We start from the raw sequence: 19,510 nt of genomic DNA, 5'->3' as shown, positions 1-19,510 counted from the left end.
ATCGGAAGCAGGCTCCAGGCTCTGAGCTGTCAGCACAGAGCCCGACGTGGGGCTTGAACCCGTGAACCGCGAGATCACGACCTGAGCCGAAGTCAGACGCTTAACCGACAGGCGCCCCTAAATCATGGGATTTTTAAAGAAATAAGATTTCATGGCTTTCCAGCAATGAAGAGATGACTAGACAGACGTGTGAACTCTTCAATGATGTCACCAAAATGTTCTAGAACACTAAAAGGAATAATCACTTGTGAGGGTCCCATTGTGCAGGAAACATGTGGCCCTTCACTTCTTGTACTGAGTTGGTCGGTCCTGGGTCTATCATCTTTACCAGACCGTGGGCTTCTCCAGGACAGAGCCCCCACCTTACTCATTTTGGTTTCCTCGACACGTCATCCTGGCTGGTGGGAGGCATGCATTTCATAAAAGTTTGCTACAAAATGGATGGCAGTCACAGTGGCCAAGGGACCTACCTGAGGCATCGAGGTTGCTAACAGAAGGTCTCCTCTGTGTGTATTTCCTGCCCACCCGTCAGGGAGGGTCACTTCCTCTATGACGCTTAGTGCTCTGTGTCAACGTGGCCAGACTCTGGCACCCCAGCGATTTAAACAAACACTAATCTAGGTGCCCTGTGAAACTGTTTTGTAGATGCCATTAGCATCCACAATCACTTGTCTGAGTAAAGGAGATTACCCTCAATAACGTGGGTGGGCATCATCCAATCGGTCGAAGGCCTCAAGAACAAAAGCTAAAGACTTCTGGGGAAAAAGGAATTCAGCCTCAAGACTGCGGCATTAACATCTGCCCAAGTTTCCAGCCTGATGACCCGGCAGATCTGGGGCTTGCTGACCCCCAAGGTCATGAGCTAATTCTTTAAAATAAATCTCTTAACATGTATCTCCCATTGGTTCTGTGTTTCCGGAGAATCCTGACTCCTATATCCTCAGTCTCCCTTATACTAGTCACTTCCTTAATAAATCTCCCCTGTTGCACCCACCGCCCCCTCGTAATATTGCAAATTTAAACTTCAGCTCAACCTGATGAGATGTTCATAAATTTCAGCGCAGTCGTATAAGAGAAATTAAGAAGGAATTGCTGTTCAATTAATCTTGGTCCAATCTCAGCCCCATACACAGTTAAAAATCATTCAGGATTTCAGGTCCCATTAGTCATACTTTGACTGGCAAAGCAGTGTGGAGAACTAGGGCAATTATCTAGTCTGTGAGCTCTCCAGGGACTGGGACCGGCAGAGGCTTCTGCATTTATGTCTCACGCGGACCCAGGTGTTTGACATGTGGTGGCGGCTCAGTACGTGCTGAACGGAGGCGAGGAGGGGCTCAGCAGCCTCCCCGGCCTGGCGCCCCTCCAGCGGCCCCCTGGCACAGGCAGGCCCGCTCACCTGGGCTTGCCTCGTAATGTGCTTAATTCTGTGGCACATTAAAGAATAGACGTACTCGGAGAGTGATAATTATTTGGAACTGGAAATCGGGATGGAACTCATTAGCCAGAGTACAATTTATAAACTGACAAAAATGAAAAGGGGGCAGTAAAAATGTCATCGCAAAAAATAGATGACACATTAAGCCTTAATTAATTGCACGTCACTTAAAAAGGAACAAACTGCAAAATTAAAATCTTAATGAACGTGGCTTGAGAGAGACATTTTTCAAAAGCTAATAGAAAACTAAAGGAGCAGCTGTCCAAAGGGTAGTTCAGTGCTTCCTGCTGTTTTCGTGCCTTTCCCAAATGATCTTGGAAGGGGCGCCTGGGTGGCTCAGTCAGTTCAGTGTCTGACTCTTGACTTTGGCTCAGGTGGTGATCTCTCGGTTCCTGGGTTCGAGCCCTGCACTGGGTTCTAGCGCTGACGTCACAGAGCCTATTTGGGATTCTCTCTTTCCCTCCCTCTCTGACCCCCTCCTGTCCCTCTCTAAATAAATAAACAGAAAAAAAAAAAAAAACCCTTCAAAATGATCTTGGAAACCACACACTTTTACAGAACAAAGGCCACTCTGATGGTAATGTAGCCTGAGGACTTGAGCTATGCTACACGTCTGGGATTCATGTCGTGAAGAAGGGCAACATTAATGGCCTAGACAGAGCGATGAAACCGTGGGAGGCCAGCACCGATGGTCAACACTCTATAAGTGAATGTTTCAGAGAACAGAGGACTCTGAAAGGCCGGTGTGTGCATCTTCTCCCTGGGACCCACTGGCACCCTCACTCCCTACCCCTGCTGTCTCACCCAGTGCTCCAGCCATGCAGACAAAAGGTGGGCTCCTACCCACGTGTCCGTTTGCTGCCATGTTGAGTGCTGTGAGTTGTCTACACAAAGTCCTCGATTTTACTCAAGGCAGCAGCATACTTAGTTCTGGGCAATGCATCATGACTGGCGTAGACCAGGGTTTTGCCATGTCAGTACTACTGACATTTTGGGCCAGATCATTTTGTTGTGGGGGCCGTCCTGTGCATCGTTAAGACTTTTAACAGCAACCCCAGTCTCTACCCAGTGGGGGCAAGTAGCATTCCACAGTTGTGACAACCAAAAATTTCCCCAGATATTAGCACGTGTTCCCTGGGGGGGCAACACCCACCCCCAGTTGAGGATACTGGTCTAACCCAGTAACTTCAATCCTGTTCCCCTTTTCCTTAGCCTCTCTTACAAGGGTCAGTGAGCCCCAAAGAGAAGGCTCTTGCACCCTGATAAAAGTGATGACTGTGGGTAGTGCCGCTTTCTGTCTAAAACACATATCTGAAGCCTAGAGTTCTGGTGCAATGTGAAGTAACCAGCCAACATGTGGGGGGAGGGGGTTGCTGAATGGGGGAAGGAGGGTGCTGGGGGGAGAAAGAGGTGCTGTGGGGGGGAGGGGGTACTGGGTGAGGGAGGATAGGAAGTGCTTGGGGGAGGGGGGTGCTGGTTGTGGGGGGGAGGTGTTGGGGGAGGGGGGATGCTGGGTGGGGGGAGGGGAGGTGCTGGGTCGGGGATGGAGGTGCTGTGGGAAAGGGGGTCCTGGGGGAGGGGATGGGAGGTGCTGGGGAGGGGGTGCTGGATGGAGGAAGGGGTGCTGCTGTGTGGGAAGGGAGGGGGTACTGGGTGGGGAGGATGGGAGGTGCCGGGAGAATGGGGGTGCTGGGTGAGTCAGGGGTGCTGGGTGAACAGAAAAGGGAACCCAGTTCTGGGATGTCCTCATGGAGCCCAGGGCCAGCTCTGCACAGCTACTGCCTGCCTTGAGACTTCTGGTGGGGGGGGGGGGGGGGGACAGAGGCTTGTTTGCTTTCAGTCCCCATCAAGTCAGGATGTCTGTTCCTGGAAGCAGAAAGCATCCCAAACAGGTGCCAAAGGAAAAGAAGCTACCTTCCGTCATTCATTCTCAGATACTGTCCCCCCAGCAGTCATGGCCAGACTAGAAGAAGGCAGACAGAGCCTGGGCACATCACTTCCTTTCCAAATTCTCTGCCAGCCCCCCCAACATTACCTACCCTTCTAAGCCCGTCTCTGGTCCCCTCCCAGCAAGAGGCCTTTCTCCTGACACAGGAGCCTGTGGACCAGCTCCTGCAGCTTTCCTCCCGTGTGCCATCCCGGCTTGTATCTTGGGGATCAATCAATACGATCAGTCAGGACACGGGGTCTCAGGAAAGAGCCTTGATTTGGGGGGTGGGGGATGGGGCACCTCCTTCTAGCCTGCCCCACCCCCAAAGGCATTTCTGAGATACCTTGTACTTGGTCCTTCAGGGAGTCTCAGCAGGGCTGAGTCCCAGTTGCCCACAGGGTCTCCCCTTTGTATCCTTCACCCGGCTCCCTCACCTTCCAGAGAAACTAGTTGTCCCCACGTCCTGTCTCAAGGTTTCCTTTTGCGCCAAGCTAAGCTCCCAAGCTAAGACACTGTCTGTGGTGACATGGAATGCCTGATTTTTAGCCCTTTCTCTACAAATTAATCTAAAATTATTCCAACTTGGCAAATTCTCAGCTCACAAGAGATTCCTGTTATCCTTATAAACAATAAAGAAACCTCTGCTGTGATGTTGTATCACTTGGCTTTGCAGAAGCACACACAGTCGGGGCTCGCCTAGGACACGAATGACCACAGGACCAACAAGGAGAGTGGCCCTCGTTAAGCAAGGCTCCTACACCTTCCTGGATGTCTGTGTCGTTGCTGGGGATCACAGACGCGTGAAGGGGTTTGCCTGTTTCCGCTTCCCGAAGGCCGAATGCCACAGAAATCACATCACACTTCAGGTACAAGAGCCTAGGCAGGTCTAGAGCTTGCCAACCTCCACTGAGTTCTGCTTCTCTTCAGAGAAAGTCGCATCCTCATTATGGCTTCTCAGGGCCACTTATTTAAATAGACCTGTCACTTCGGGGCATTAATATTCCACTGAATTAACGAGAATCCACAGCCCCACTTGGGATTCTTATCAGCAGAGCCGACGCTACTCCTGGGGAAGCCGAAAACCAAAGAGCCAATAAATCAGCTTCCCAGACCCCGGTTACGTTTTTAATAAAATCCAAAGTTTTGATAATTCCCACGTTATTTCGTTCTGCCTGACGAGGTAAGATAAGAGCTGACGTGTGTCTGTATGTTAGGAACTGGGAAATCTAAACAGTGCTGGCAGGGCATCCAATTCGATGATCCATCATTTCTCAAAGGAGACGCTTCCTACTGAATATAATGAAATTGCAACTGGGAAATTCAACTCAGGTGCAGGAGAAAGCCTGCACTTGGAACAAGAGGGATGATGTATGCATCTCGACCCATTAACGCATAACAGTGCGTGTGCCTTTTGCTTTTGAAATGATCACATGCTGACCACTGATTATCTCTCAAGGGACTTTCCACAGCTACACTAAACACGCTCTGTGTTCAAGTGTCAATCCCAGGAAACACTCATGCGTTAGTATCTTCAAAGGCTTTCTTAATATTGACATATTAAATGGAAAGAAGACTTAAAACTACCTGTGCAAATTTTTAGGCATCCCAACAAGTATCCTTATTGCTCTCCATCCAACCCAGGAAACACATCCGATCACACATTTTTTTTTCTTTCTTTAAAAAAATCTTTTTTGACGTGTATTTATTTTTGAGGGAGACAGAGACAGAATGCGAGTGGGTTGGGGCAGAGAGACAGGGAGGCACAGAATCCGAAGCAGGCTCCAGGCTCTGAGCCGTCAGCACAGAGCCCGACGCGGGGCTCGAACTCACGAGCCGTGAGATCGTGACCTGAGCCGAAGTCAGACACTCAACCGACTGAGCCACCCGGGTGCCCCTTTTTCTTTTTTAAAAAAGTTTATTTATTTTGAGAGAGATGTGCAGAAAGAGAGGGAGAGAGAGACAGAATCCCAAGCAGGCTCCTCACTGTCAGTGCAGAGCCCGATGCGGGGCTGAAACCCACGAAGAGTGAGATCGGGACCTGAGCTGAAACCAAGAGTCAGACGCTCAACTGACTGAGCCACCCAGGTGCTCCTCACTTTTTCTTCTTTTAAAACACACACTGTACATCTTTACATCTACTGTAAAGGGAAAGTGTAACGCATTTTCCTGGGGAAAAGAAGCGTGAGCCACCTCAGAGGTAATAGTAGAAAATTAACACCTTCGAGAAGTTAAACACCAAAACCTTAGAGGGCAGTTCAGAAACCCCTCCGAAGAGCTGTCAGATTTTTATTTTAAGAAGGACTATAGAACAAGCTGGAAAGAGGAATGCATATAAGAAGGAAAAGATTCTCTTCTTTTTTTCTACCCTTTCCCATTTAAATTACTGACATCAGTGTTTCTCAACAAGAGGCCGCTTTACACGCCCAGGGGACTTTTAGCAATGTCTGGAGACATTTTTGGTCGACTGGGAGGGTGCTAGCATCACCTGGTGGGGAGAGGCCAGGGCAGGTGCTGAATATCCTACAGTTCCCGGGATGCCCCCCTCCCCCCACCACCACAAAGAATTATCCAGCACCAAATGACAGCAGTAAAAAGATTCAGAAGCTGCGAGCTATGTGCCCACGACCCTCGGCAGGAAAGTTTAAGTATTTCACCACGGGGATATTTTTCAAGGGGGAAAAATACACCACTGCTTTTCATTCATGTGACAATTACTGAGCACATAAATTCACAAGTAACAATAATAATAACTGCCATTGACCAGAGGCTTCTTCCACACCGGACATACACCCAAGGGCTTTCCACATGGGAGTTCATTCAGTCCCCATTACGACTTCCTACAGTCATCCACCTCCCGTCCCAGCAGAGGCCCAGGGCGTTAGGTGACTGGCCCAGGTGTAGAGACAATAAACGAAGGGACTGGAATCAAGAACCAGGGGTCCTGGCTTCCAAGTCAGTTCTGCTGACCATTCTGCTCGGACAAGGAACAGTTCAGGGTGGGTGGACCACAGGTCTGCACCCGTGAGAACCGTGCTCGACTCTGATGCGCAGGGCTCAGGAGGAGGGCACAGGCAAGGGGGAGGAAACCTAACGCCATGAAACCTAATGCCAAATTCATTATCCATAACCGAGGCCCTGGACGCGCTGCCCTGAAGCAGGTCCATCCCTCAAGAGGCCCCAGAGGCATTTCTGCAATCCTGTAAATGCTTAGCGAACGCCTGAAACTTCCATCAGACCCAGAAAAAAAGCCGAATGACAGCCAACACCTGGGCATTTTCCGGAGTGATGGCAAGGCAATTGACCTAAGAACAAAAGGGCCTGTAATTCAAATTAATTCATCAGGAAAAATGAAGTGATGTGATTAACACCATAAATGCTTGGGTAGAAAAGGAAATTACTAAAAACCTATACTCAATTATAACTAAGCTCCAGAAGCAGTAAAAGCAGACGAAGCCTCCCCCAAATACAAGAGCATCACAAACACCGGTTAATTAGGAGGAAGCGTCTCTTTCCTGCTATAGGACAGGCAAGGCCTAAACTCGTCCGAAACTGCTGTATCTCGCCTTTCAAAAATGAAACTGTCAGAGTCAAAAGCACAATCAATGGGACTAATTCTAATTATGATCTTTTTTATTTCCATGAAAGTTTTCCTCTTTGAAGCCTGCCATCACTTACAGGATTTATTTTTCTTCCAGTTTCTCCTAAACCCTCAGGGTAAAGCAGGAGGAAAAAAAAAAAAAAAATCCAAAGCAAGCGGTGACTCATATAACCCCAATCCAATCACAAGGAAAACGACAGGCCGAGGACACCATACGGGCCAGTTTGGAGCCAGGCAGGTCATGAGCAGGGAGGTAAGACTGAGAAACTGTCACCGACCACAGGACACTGGGGACAGGTGGCCGTTACATGTGGGAGCCTGGATGGGATCCTGGAACAGAAAGGGGACAGCAATGGGAGAAAGGGTGGAATCTGAGTAAAGTCTGGGGTTTAGCTAAGAGTCCTGAACCAACGTTGGCCTCCCAGTAAGACGTTAATGTGCAGGAAACAAGTGAGGACCAGGTGGGACTCTGTACTATCTTTGTCACTCTCCATTCATCTAAATTATTCCAATAAAAAACTTAACTTGGAAAAAAAAAAAGTCAGTCCATTAAGCGTCTGACTCTTGATTTCAGCTCAGGTCATGATCTCATGGTTCGGGAGTTCGAGCCCCGCATCGGGCTCTGCGCTGACCATACAGAGCCTGCTGGGGATTCTCTTTCCTTCTGGCTCTGCCCCTCCCCACCCTTTCTCAAAATAAATAAAATAAACAAAGAAGAACAAATATGGGCAGGAAGGAGCTAAGGGTGAAGGACAGGTCATCAGGGAGCAGGGAGGGGTTTGCTGTGGGGTGACAAGTGCTGTGACCTCCCGCCCCACCCTGAGGGGTTTGCTTTCCTTTTTGTTTGTTTCAGCTCAGAGGATGACGGCTGCACACCTCAAAGAAACCATTCTTGGCCACATCTGCTAGGCTTAGTCTCTATGGAACTGATTCCTCTCGATACACATTCTTTTTTTATATAAGCTTATTTATTTTGAGAGAGAAAGAGAGAGAGAGAGAGAGAACACAAGCAGGGGAGGGCCAGAGAAAGAGGGAGAGACAGTGAATCTGTCAGCACAGAGCCTGACGTGGGGCTTAAACTCACGAACCCATGAGATCATTACCTGAGCGGAAAGGAAGAGTCGGGACACTTAACCGACTGAGCCACCCAGGTGCCCCGTCAATACACATTCTTTCAAGGGCCAAAATCAGCACTTCCTGAGACCCCTGGGACCGCACAGGGCAGGTAGAGACATACCTGCCAACATCAGGGCTCGGATGCATTCCGTCCGGCCCTGCATGGCGGCTTTCATCAGGGCCGTGAACCCAAACACGTTCCTCCTTTCAAGGTCAAGGCCGGGAAAATAGTTCAACAAGTAGTTGGTGATGGTGGCATGTCCTGCAAAGAGAATTACACACGTTTACTGACCACCTTCCACAAGGAGTGTGCACCCCAGTGAAGCATTCTTCCTAGAGAGAGAACGTCCCATGGTCGACCTCCCGGGCCAGCCCGCTTGCGGGGGGTGGGGGTGGGGGTTGCCTCTTAGACACAAGAAATAATTCTCACGAAGTCCGGTAAACAGGAAGACACAGGGAGCCACCCTGGTTCACTCTGGTTCTCTTTGGCCCGCCCCCGTGAGGGTTCAGCTGTCCGTCAGGGGGTAAGGTTCCGGATGCTGTCAGCTCCCAGCAGGAGATGCCAAGGCAAACAGATGCAGAACGAAAAAGGAACCTCAGAGCCATTTCTCAGTGCTCCCAAAGAGAAGGTCACCATCACACCAATAGGATACGCCCGTTCATGCTGTCACTGTCCATTACCACTCAGCCGTGTCTGTCTATCTGTCCGTCTGCCTGTCTCTCACACACACACGAACAGGCAGACAGGGAACTGGGAAAGATTGCTACCCAGACCCAGCCATAACCTAAGCTGGTCAGAACATTCATTTCAGAATACAGATTTTCCACTCCCACCCCCAAAAAAGAATACAGATTCTCCCCTTTATCACCTTGCACCTCCAAAAAGGACCCGATTTTCTGCTCATTCCCAAAGGGGCTCATCAAAAGCCCACAAGTTCTTGGATCTGGGTGAATAAGGAGAATGCCAGGTAAAAAGCATTATTCCCGGGATTCTCCTGGCTCAACCCCAGAGAACCAAAATGGAGGGGGGAGCTCCTCAAATACAGCTACCGGGGCCACATTAAGAGATTCTCGGGTCAAATAAACATGCTGCCCGATGCCCACCGCTATACTGAAGTCCTAGTGTGAAATGACACCCTGCGTCCCTCCACTTCAGTCACCTAGAGCAGGGTCCCAAGCTTGGGGCTAGTGACATTTGGGGCCAGATTATTCTTGTTGTAGGACTGCCCTGGGCATTGTAGGACGGTTAGCAGCATCCCTGGTCTCCCCCCTTAGATGCCGGTGGCACCCACATCTCTCCTCCTGCCCAGGTATGACAACCAAGACTGGAAGAGTCTGCACCCGAATTTTTGTTGACAGCGGGCAGCCATGAGGCCTCACCTCCTCTGCCACAGCCCAGATCTCATGCAGCGACTGTCCTAGAGTCAGCCAGGGTTGGAGGGCGGCGGGGGGGAAGTGGCCAAATATTGCCAAATATCCCCGGTGTTGGACGAATCCCCCCTGTTCAGAGCTCTTGCCCTAGGGGCTCAGATTTCACAGTTTGAGGACCAAACGCATGGAGGTGGGAGATGGCTTTCTCTCCACCTCCCCTTCACCTGGGCCCCTGCATCTGCAGACCCTTCCCTGCACCCGCAGACCCTCCCCGCAGCTGCCATCTGCACCCCGGCCCCTGCTGACTCAGCTAACCTACGCTGGAGACGGCAAGAGCCTGCAGGACACCGTCTCCTGGGCCTCCGGCTCTCCGAACCCCCCCATTCTTTCCAGCGCACACGTGCTCCTGGGGAACCCCCACTGTCAGGCTGCAGCCATGGGGCCTCGTGGACACTCCAGTGCTCTCTGAGGTTAAGTAGGTATCACCTCCTCCCCCAAGGAAGGCCTCTGCACCATGGAGATGCCAGACCCATGAGGCCACTTCCCCCCCCCCCCCCCCGCCCTGGCTGACTCTAGAACAGTCCCTGCATGAGATCTGGGATGTGGCAGAGGAGGTGAGGCCTCACGGCTGCCCACTCTCGACAAAAATTGGGGTGCGGACTCTTCTAGAAGCATCACTGTCCGCTTACCACGGACCTCAGCCCATCTCCTGAACTCATGGCAAAAACTGAAAGGTGAACCATGAAGCTTTCTGAGAGAGAAACACTGACTAACAGCACGACCTTGCCGGGAACAAGCCAGAAACACACGGGTGCCACACACCAGCCGTGACTCACGGTTTCCGACCAGCTCGTGCTTCCACTCACTGTGCCCTCCGTTGTCATCAAAGGTGCCGGGGAGGGTATGACGCCAGCCGCCAGGTGCCCAGAGCAGCTTAATTGCTCTAAACTGTCAGGGACCGGAGGGTCCTTTGATCTCAGTCAGGTTTGTCACCCAGCTGAACGCTCTGCGGCACCTGTCACTAAGATTTAGCCAGGGTCGAAGCGAAACGAATTGCAATTCGTTCAGAGCCATTTCTTCTAAAATGCGAAAGCGTGTCTGTCGTGATTTGCACCAGGATGTCCTTTGCACCAATATATCCTAAACGCTTTGAACAGGCGGAGAGAGGAAAATTTGAAAATCCACACTGCAAACAGCCCATTATACAGAACTGTTCTGCTCGTTATGTTGAGCTCAGAAAAATCAACGTGTGGCTGACGCCTTCTGACATCCAGGCCTGAGCTTCCAATGACCCAGGAAATCCATCCTGCCTCCCCACTGGCTTTCTCAGGATATCAGAATAATCCCTCTTTAACACAGATGGTCTTGTTCAATGAAATCAACAGTGGACAAGATGCTTCTAAGGACATAGAGATATTAACCTGTCTTCTGTAAATAACAAGACAATAGGTCCAAAATGGAATCACTATGCTAAGTCCTCAGTCACCAAACAGTTTTTAATTACAGTTTGGCTCTCCCAGAAACGGAATCTTAGAGCGAACAGGAGAGGGGCAGAGAGAGAGAGGGAGAGAGAGAATCCCAAGCAGGCTGTATGCTGTCAGGGCAGAGTCCAATGCAGGACGCAATCCCACAAAGCGTGAGATCATGACCTGAGCTGGAATCAAGAGTTGGGAGTAATAGAGACAGATAGACACAGAGGACAAACACACACAGCCTTGCTTACATAACCAGGACATGCACCACACTGAAATCTAGTTTGAGCCCCGTCCAACCTTCTGGGATTAGATTTAGTTCCTGAAGCCCTTGGATGAAACCCTTTCAAAGGATGGGCTCTCCATTGAGAGCCCCAAAGCAACCCCCATGAGCTTTACCCTGCCTAAGAGAAGGCCACAAGTGACCCAGGGGCTAAGTGAATTCTGGATGAATTAACTTCAGTGGTATGATTAAGCAACAGCCTAGACAGAGAACTTAGTGCTTAGAAGAGCTGGCTGCGAGAACACCCAAGTTCAAGTCCCAGCCTGCCACTTAAAAGGTGGGTGACGTTGGGAAGGTGAGCCAACTTCACTGAGTCTCTGTTTCCACTTCTAGAAAATGGGAGATAATATCGACCTCACCGTTTTTGAAAATTACAGACAGTGTGTGTAAAAAAAGTGCCGTGCAGAAAAATTCCAGGTAATTCATGCAGGGCTGCACTCTGAAGGCGGTGGGACGTAACAACCAGCTCCTTACGCGCGGCTCTGCAGAGCGACTTCCTTTCAAGGAGACTATGGTGAGCAGGGAGGGGACAGCGGAGACACTTGACGAACAGAACAGCCTCAGCCAGGTGACCAAGGTGAACATCCATGGTGGTAAGTCATGTTGACGGCCGTACTGACAAAGATTCTGTGCTTCACCAAACTTCGGTTGGGCTCCTGAACCCTCTCCCTGGCCCCTCTGTGCATTTCCTTAGAAAATCTAGTTTTAGCAAGAACTCCGTTCAGTTTGACCAGCACCCCACCCTCCATATCTGATCACGGTCCTCACCCTCCATACCCCCCCCCCGCCCCGGGAATGACAGATCACCCTGTCCTGTCTTCAGCAAGAATCCTGTTACCTCAGTTTAGCCAGAACTCCCTTTACCCTGGATATTCTTCTGAGTGATTTTCCACCTGCTGTCCCTCACCCTGTTCCTTGGCTATAAATTCCCACTTGCCCATGCTGTACTGGGAGCTGAGCCAAACCCCTTCCACCATCTGCAAAATCCCATGGCAGTGGTCCCTGTACCTATCTCAATGGTCCTGAATGAAGTCTTTCGCCATCTTTAACAACTGTCACTGCATTTTTTTTTTAAACAGGACCTTTGGAAAGATGTGACGAGAACAGTACTTTCCTCCGTGGTCCTCCCCGTCAAAAGTTACAACCCTAGTCTAACCACGAGGAAACATAAGGCACACCCAAACTGAGGGATACTCTACAAACTACCTGACCCGTACTCCCCACACCGTCAAGGTCACAAAAACAAGGAAAGTATGAGAAACCATCACAGACAAGAGAAGCCTCACATGACAACTAAATGCAACGTGGAACCCCACACGGGACCTGGAACAGAAGAAGGGCATCGGAGAAAAGCTGATAAAGTCTGAGTAAAGAACGGACGTGAGTGAATGGTAATAAAGCATCGATACTGTTCATTCACTGTGTCAAACGTATACCACTAATGTAAGACGTAACCACAGGGGAACCGGGTGTGGGTATAAGAGACTCTCTGTACCATCTCTGGAGCTCTTCCGTGAGTCCAACTGTTGTAAAATCAAAAGCGTGTTTTCAAAAAGGGGGATCTAGCATGGGGCCACTCGACAAGAATACAAGGTCAGGACAATGATTCTGGGTGGGCAGCTGGGTGTGGATCCTCTCCCCGCTGCGCCCAAGCCTTCCTGGGCGGTGGGTGGGCAATGAGCCCTGGGAGGGCAGGCGGGTGGAGAGGCGTGGCTGACTTTGAGGGCCCCTGAAGACCTGACCGGACAGGCCCTGATGACTGGCTGAGCCAGGAGCAGAGACTAAAAAGCTGAAGCTGAGTTCTGGTATCATTCTGGCTCCAATATGGATGGCCAAGAGCATCATCGCTGAGTGCATGTATGAGGGTGGAAATCCGTGACAGCCGTGGTGCCCATGGATGGAAAAGGTCGCCTGGATCCCCCACCCAGCCCACCTATGCTGTTTCCCAGCTGACTATCCCCCAAGTCCCATGTGGAAAAATTTTAACTCTCCCACTGCTTTTTTTCTTTTTTCTTTTTTTAATGTGGAACTTCACGAATTCACATGCCATCCTTGCACAGAGGCAAGGCGATCTCTGTATCGCTCCGCTTTGAGCACGTGGCTGCCGAAGCGAGCACAAACTTTCCCACTCTTAAACCACCTACCTCCCAGCCAACCCCACTCTCAGGAGATGACACACCCTCTACCTCACAGAGGGAACAGAAACCACAAGAAGGGAACCCCCCGACTTTCCCTCACCACCCCCACAAACTTCCCCACAGCCACAAGCAGTCTCTCGTCCTTCCCTCCTTAAGAAAAAGGAAGGGTGACTCTTCTGTTTAAAGATGCCAATCTCTACTTCCCTCCCAGTGCTTTAAAAACACTCTCTGCCCACTTCTGTGGAATATCTGTGCTACTGATGACCTCCTCTCTCTTCAACCTCTCCCTCCTAGCAAATCCACTCTGATCAGATTGCACTGATGGCTCAAATTTTTCACTTTGTCCTTTGTCACATGACTTCACAGTTCTTCTGTTAAGAAAAAACATTGGCTGGGGCGCCTGGCTGGCTCAGTCGGTTGAGTGACTGACTTCGGCTCAGGTCATGATCTCACAGCTCGTGAGTTCAAGCCCCACGTCGGGCTCTGTGCTGACAGTGCGGAGCCTGAAGCCTGCTTCAGAGTGTGTGTCTCCCTCTCTCTCTACCCATTCCCCGCTCATGGTCTCTCTCTCTCTCTTTCTTTGTCTCCCAAAAATGAATAAAACATTTTAAAAAATCCAAGTATGTTAAAATAAATAAATAATAAAATAAAATAAAATAAAACAAAACAAAACAAAACAAAACAAAATAAAATAAAATAAAATAAAATAAAATAAAATAAAATAAAATAAAATAAAACAAAATAAAATAAAAGGCATAATGCAAGCAGAAGCTTGAAACGCACTTACTTGGCTAAACTCCTTCTCGCACTTGTGCCTTAGCTATCTTCATAAGAAAAACATGCCCAAGCCAGCCTGATGGTCCCAGGAAGAGGACAGGAAGTCCATGGAGCAGACCTGCCATAGCTGGAGTACACAAGCACACTCTAGAACAGGGTCCAGCTCACTCACACACATGTGAGCCAAAGTAATCTAGATTATCTGATCCCCAGTCCGTTCAATGATGCATGAACAACAAATATATCTTAAACTAGAGTTTGGGGTTGCTTGTTACGCAGCAATAGCTAACTGGATATTCATGTGAACGGGTCTCCCATCTTAAAAAAATTTCATACATACATATGACTGTCTTAGTCCATTCAGGCTGCTGTAACAAACTGCCATAGAATGGGTGGCTCAAACAACAAATATTTATAGTTCACAGTTCTATTGTCTGGGAGTCCAAGATCAAGATACCAGCAGATTTGGTCTCTGGTAAGAACTGATTCTTGGTTCATAGACAGCTGTCTTCTTGTTGTGTCCCCTCATGGCAGAATGGGGGAGGGAACTTTCTGGAGTCTCTTTTCTAAAAGCACTAATGCTATTCATGAGGACTCCACCATCATGACCTCATCATCTCCCAAAAGCCCACCTCATAATACCATCATCTTCGGGGTCAGGATTTAACACAAGTTTGGAAGGAACACAGACATCCAGTCCATTGCAATGACCAGTAATAATCCTGTGAACCTGTCTGCCCATTCCAGCCCCGACCCTCAGTCATCTGACTTCTAAGCTCAACTTCCTGAGTCATCCACTCTCACTCTTGCTACTTACACTCCCCAAATCCTCCTGAAAGTACTTTCCATCCAATGACCATGTTATAGGGGAACCCAATGGCTATCAGTCAGTTTTCCTCTTACTTGACGTCTTCATAGTTTACCCCTTGTCTTGTTCCACTCTTTCGAAACACTCTTTTTCCATGGATATCCTGATAGTTCACCCTTCTGATTTTCCTCCTCTCTCTCCAGCCACTCCTCAATTTCCTTTATGAGAGTCTCTGTTCTCTTCTTCCTGAAATGCTGTTGTGCCTCAGATGCAAGACTAAGCCCTCCTCTTATCCATACACTCTTCCTCGATGACCTATCCGTTCTCCTGGATCCAGATATCACTCTAGAACTCCCAGACTGCTTATCTCTAGCTCTGTCCCTCTTCGTGACTTTCTTAGCTAAATATCTGTCTAATGGATATTTCATCTTGAGTGTCCCACAAACAAATCAAATCCAAAACAGGTTTCTTCGAAACCTGTTCCTCTCTCTCACATTCCTTATTCAGTGATGAACATCACCAATCACCTAGGTGTCCAAGCCAGAAATCTGGGCTTCGTCTTCAGCCCTCCCTCACTTTTCCCCCATCCAAAGTATCATGCAATTCTGCCAACCCCATCTCTTAAATATCTTGCAAGTCTATTCTTGTCTCCCCATCCCCATAACTACTCCCTGATCTGGACCATCACATCCCCAAGGGCTACAGCCCATCTCCTAACTGTCCTCCTTAGTTCCATTTCTGCCTTCTCATCAATTCTCCACATTACCAATATGATAACTCCAAGAAGAAATTCTTCTGATCAAGAAAACTACTACTTAAAACCCTTAATGGTCTCTACTACTTCATAACTCTTTAGAAAGCTAGTTCCTTTTGGGGCACCTGGGTGGCTCAGTTGGTTAAGCATCTGACTCTTGAGTTCAGCTCAGGTCATGATCTCAGGGCTCTGTGAGTTCACCTGCACCAGGCTCTGTGCTGACAGTGCGGAGACTGCTTGGGATTCTCTCTCTCTCTCCCTCTCTCTCTGCCCCTCCCCTGCTCGCCCTTTCTCTCTCAGAATAAATAAACAAAAACTTTAAAAACAAATAAACACTTAGCTCCTTTTAATCTGGCCCTGCTCCCTGAAAGGTAGCAGAAGATGCCACCCCAAATTATGCTGCTTTGATATATATTATTTTAAACTGAAGGCAGACACAAGGAAAGCTCCCTGTCCTCTCCCATTTGCTTAAAAGCAGGACACAAATTTCCAAAAGAGTCCCTCCTTCTCTTTGTACCAGGAAGAGAAAAGTTAATTGCTGAGGCAGTTGCAGATCCTATCAGCTTGGAGAGGCCCCAGAGAAATCTACATGACAAACTTTCTAGTCTTTAGCTACCATTAGTTTACCTTCCCACAGAGTACCATCCCTGGAAGCCTAAAACTACTTTGTTTTGTCCTGTCATTTTTCCACATGTTTGTTCTTTGCTCAAGATCCCATAGAAGCTGGAGTTCTAAGTCACCTCTTTGAGTTACTCATTTTTCCCTGGCTATCTCCTGTATGTACATGAAATATACATGTTTATAAACTTGTTTTTCTTCTGTTACCCAGCTACTTGATAAGCCATCTCTTCCAATGGAAGCTCTTTGCTGGTCCTCCAAGCCTGAGTTAGGCACATGAACCATCCTTGTATCCCAGACCCACATTTCCATGTGGCTGCGGATTCCCACCACCACTACAACCCTCATGACCATGCTCATACATCCAAAACTTCCAACTGACAGCAAAATAAATATATATCTGGAAAGTGATATGGCTCAAGGATTACTATCTCTCTTGGAAAAAATTCACTTATCAAAAAGGTTAATCACCAAGCTATAACCCACATAAGAATTATAAGGACATGGAATTACATTGTGTAAGAATTACATGGACATCACAAGTATTAATTGCTGATTAACTCAACATTTTATTGAATACCAGTTTTGGGCTAAGAATCTTGTTTACTCCTTTATTCGAGGGAAGGAAACAGACAATAAACCCGTGCTCCTCTAAAAATGGGAAAATGTTACAGGGTTTGAGTTGTCCAAAGATTTGACTTAGTTTGACTCCAGGTACTTGAAATGTACTTTTCCAAATTTCCAAATCAGGCCAGTAGAGGGAACTGTTGACTTTGGAAATGTCACATCCAACCACAGCTACAAGAGCAAATAGATGCTCCCCAAGTGGGGTGGGGGGGGGGGGTGGGGAGATACCGAGAAGGGAGTGTGAGAAAGTCATTGACGGGCTTCCTCTCAGTCTGCGGGACAGTCAGGTGTCTGAATGAACAGCAGGGTGAGCTGTGGCCTGGAGAGGCATTGCAGTGGCCAGAGAGAAGGGCTCAGGAAACGGGAGTTTACAGGAAAAGGTAGGGCAATGCTAGGAAAACCCAGAAACCTGCCAACCTCTACTTTCTTAATCAAAACACACAGAAACCAAGAAAAAGGAAAACACTTCAAAAAACTAAAAAGAAAAATCAGAATGAAGTCAGACTAAAATCATGACCGTGGGAGGTGATAACAGAATAAATAAACTGAAGAGGCATTTATTCCCGGTTTCGAGCCGAGTCATGCGTTCTCCTCTGAAAGGGGCCCTCCCCAAATCCAGTTCATGAGCCAGGCCTTGCACGGGCAGCCTGAGCATCCCCCCCCCACACCCCCAGCCCCAGTCCTCACTGCCACCCTGCCCTCTGCAGTAAGAGGCATACAGAATGTCAGGCCAGCTCTCAGTGCATTTCCTTCAGAACTGTAAAAATAAGTTCAAGGAATCACAAGTTTCAAGGACGCCAGAGGTTACTTAGACCCAACCAACTCTATAGTGTCACCAGCTCAAAAAGACACCTGCTACTTCCTCACGTTGTCACACTCCTATCAAAGAGGAACGAGAAACGGAGAAAGGAAATGCCTAACTCCATTCTTGAGACTAACTCATTTCTTTGGTTACTTCACTTTATATTTTTTTTGTTGTTGTTGTTGGGGCAGGATAGAGGTTGAAATTGCTGGCTAAATGAGATTTAGGGATTATTTGAGGATTTATTTTCATACACTCTCTCCAATGTAAAGGCCTAACACAGATTCAGTGGGATTTTTATTATGCATTAAGTATCTGAAGAGGTTAGACTTCTTAGAGAACCATTCGACAGGCAGATCAAAGGTATTTGCGTCTTAATTTACACTCATGAATGCTGAGTGAGGGCGGTAGAAAGCCAAGACCCCCGACATTCAGTTCAGTTGTGATATCAAATAATATAAACATTTGGTTGCTTTAAAGTTTTCCTTAACCACACAGATCCTGTTGGGGCCAACGTTGACCAGACCAAGTCATTTGGGGTCATTCTGTCACCCTTGCCAGTGACTTGCTTTGGCACGGGGCATGTAACACAACCCTGGCAGTGAGATATAAACAAAACTCTGTTGGAGGCATCTGGAAATGTTTTCCTGCCCTAGAGAATAGGACACAGACAGGGATTTGCTCCCCCCTCCCAAAGTCTCCCTGTGTTAGTCTTGGCAGCATGAGGGAAAGGTCAACAGCACTTCTGAGAAGCTGGCTCCCTGATCCTGGCCTCTCGGAGCCGCTCAATGAAGCAACCGCATCACCGTGGCCTTCAGACACATCGTGTTGCAAGAGAAGGCAGCTTCTTCGTCATCGAAGCCCTGTTTCACTGGGTGCTCGGGCAACTGCGCCCAGAAACATCATAGCAGATCCCGGGCTGCCGTGAGAATCAGGCAAACACAAGTTCAAACCATAATTCAGGGACTGGCAAACACTAAAGATTGATCTTTCCCAGGCTTGGCAAGAACGCCCTTGGGAACTTGGTGGAAAGTATAAATTGTTGTGGTTTTTTTCTAAAGGCCCCTCGGCAGCAGCTATGGAAATGTGTGTGTCCTTTGACCGAGCAATTGAGTTCTAAGAATCCAACCGTGCATTTCTTCCCCTTCCTTGTCTGCCCCCGCTTTCGGGCGCAGAGGCTGGCCTCCAGAAAGGGCACCTGCCCATTCTCAGCCCTGAGGTCTCTGGTGTGGCTCAGCAGGGGCTGTGGCAGAAGGAGAGACGGGGGTACTCACCCCTGCCTCCCACCCCCCTCCCACCCCACAGACTGCCAGCTTCCCCTTCGCAGTGTCAGGTGAATGAACTGAGGGGCAGGCCTCTGCCTGGGTCACTCTCCCAGGGTCCCGCCTCTGCAGACAGTCCCCTTACAATTCCTCACTCCAGCCATCTGACAACACCTGTTGCTCAATACACCCTCTTCAGAAATGCACCCCCAGGGCCGCCTGGGTGGCTTCACCGGTTGAGCATCTGACTTCAGCTCAGGTCATGATCTCACCGTTCCAGAGTTCAAGCCCCGCATCGGGCTTGCGGCCGTCAGCACAGAGCCTGCTTCAGATCTTCTGTCCCCCTCCCTCTCCCTGCCCCTCCCCTGCTCATGCTCTCTCTCTCTCAAAAAAAAAATAAACATTAAAATATATATATGTATATTTTTAAAAAATGCGCCCCCAGACACAAACGACCTCACTACAGCACTGTCTGTAACAGGCTAACTTAGACCCCACGTGCACTACACACAAAGGTTG

General features: G+C 48.8%; 1 protein-coding gene across 2 annotated transcripts in view; it reads right to left on the bottom strand.

Moving 5' to 3' along the window:
* The window catches only part of ANKRD33B (ankyrin repeat domain 33B), an 86,729-nt gene that overhangs the window by 10,249 nt on the left and 56,970 nt on the right, over positions 1-19,510 (bottom strand). Inside the window, exon 3 of one of the 2 annotated variants that reach the window (XM_060634360.3) lies at positions 8,201-8,341. The exons of the other annotated variant lie outside the window; for it this stretch is intronic. Within the exon in view, the coding sequence (XP_060490343.1) occupies positions 8,201-8,341 (141 nt within the window). The remainder of the gene's footprint in view (positions 1-8,200; positions 8,342-19,510) is intronic. 2 annotated transcript variants of the gene reach the window in all.

This window comes from Panthera onca, chromosome A1 (assembly GCF_046562875.1).
Source record: "Panthera onca isolate mPanOnc1 chromosome A1, mPanOnc1 haplotype 2, whole genome shotgun sequence".
NCBI classification, from domain to species: domain Eukaryota; kingdom Metazoa; phylum Chordata; class Mammalia; order Carnivora; family Felidae; genus Panthera; species Panthera onca.
The sequence above is the reverse complement of the archived record's forward strand: the minus strand, read 5'-3'. Positions and strand labels throughout refer to the sequence as shown.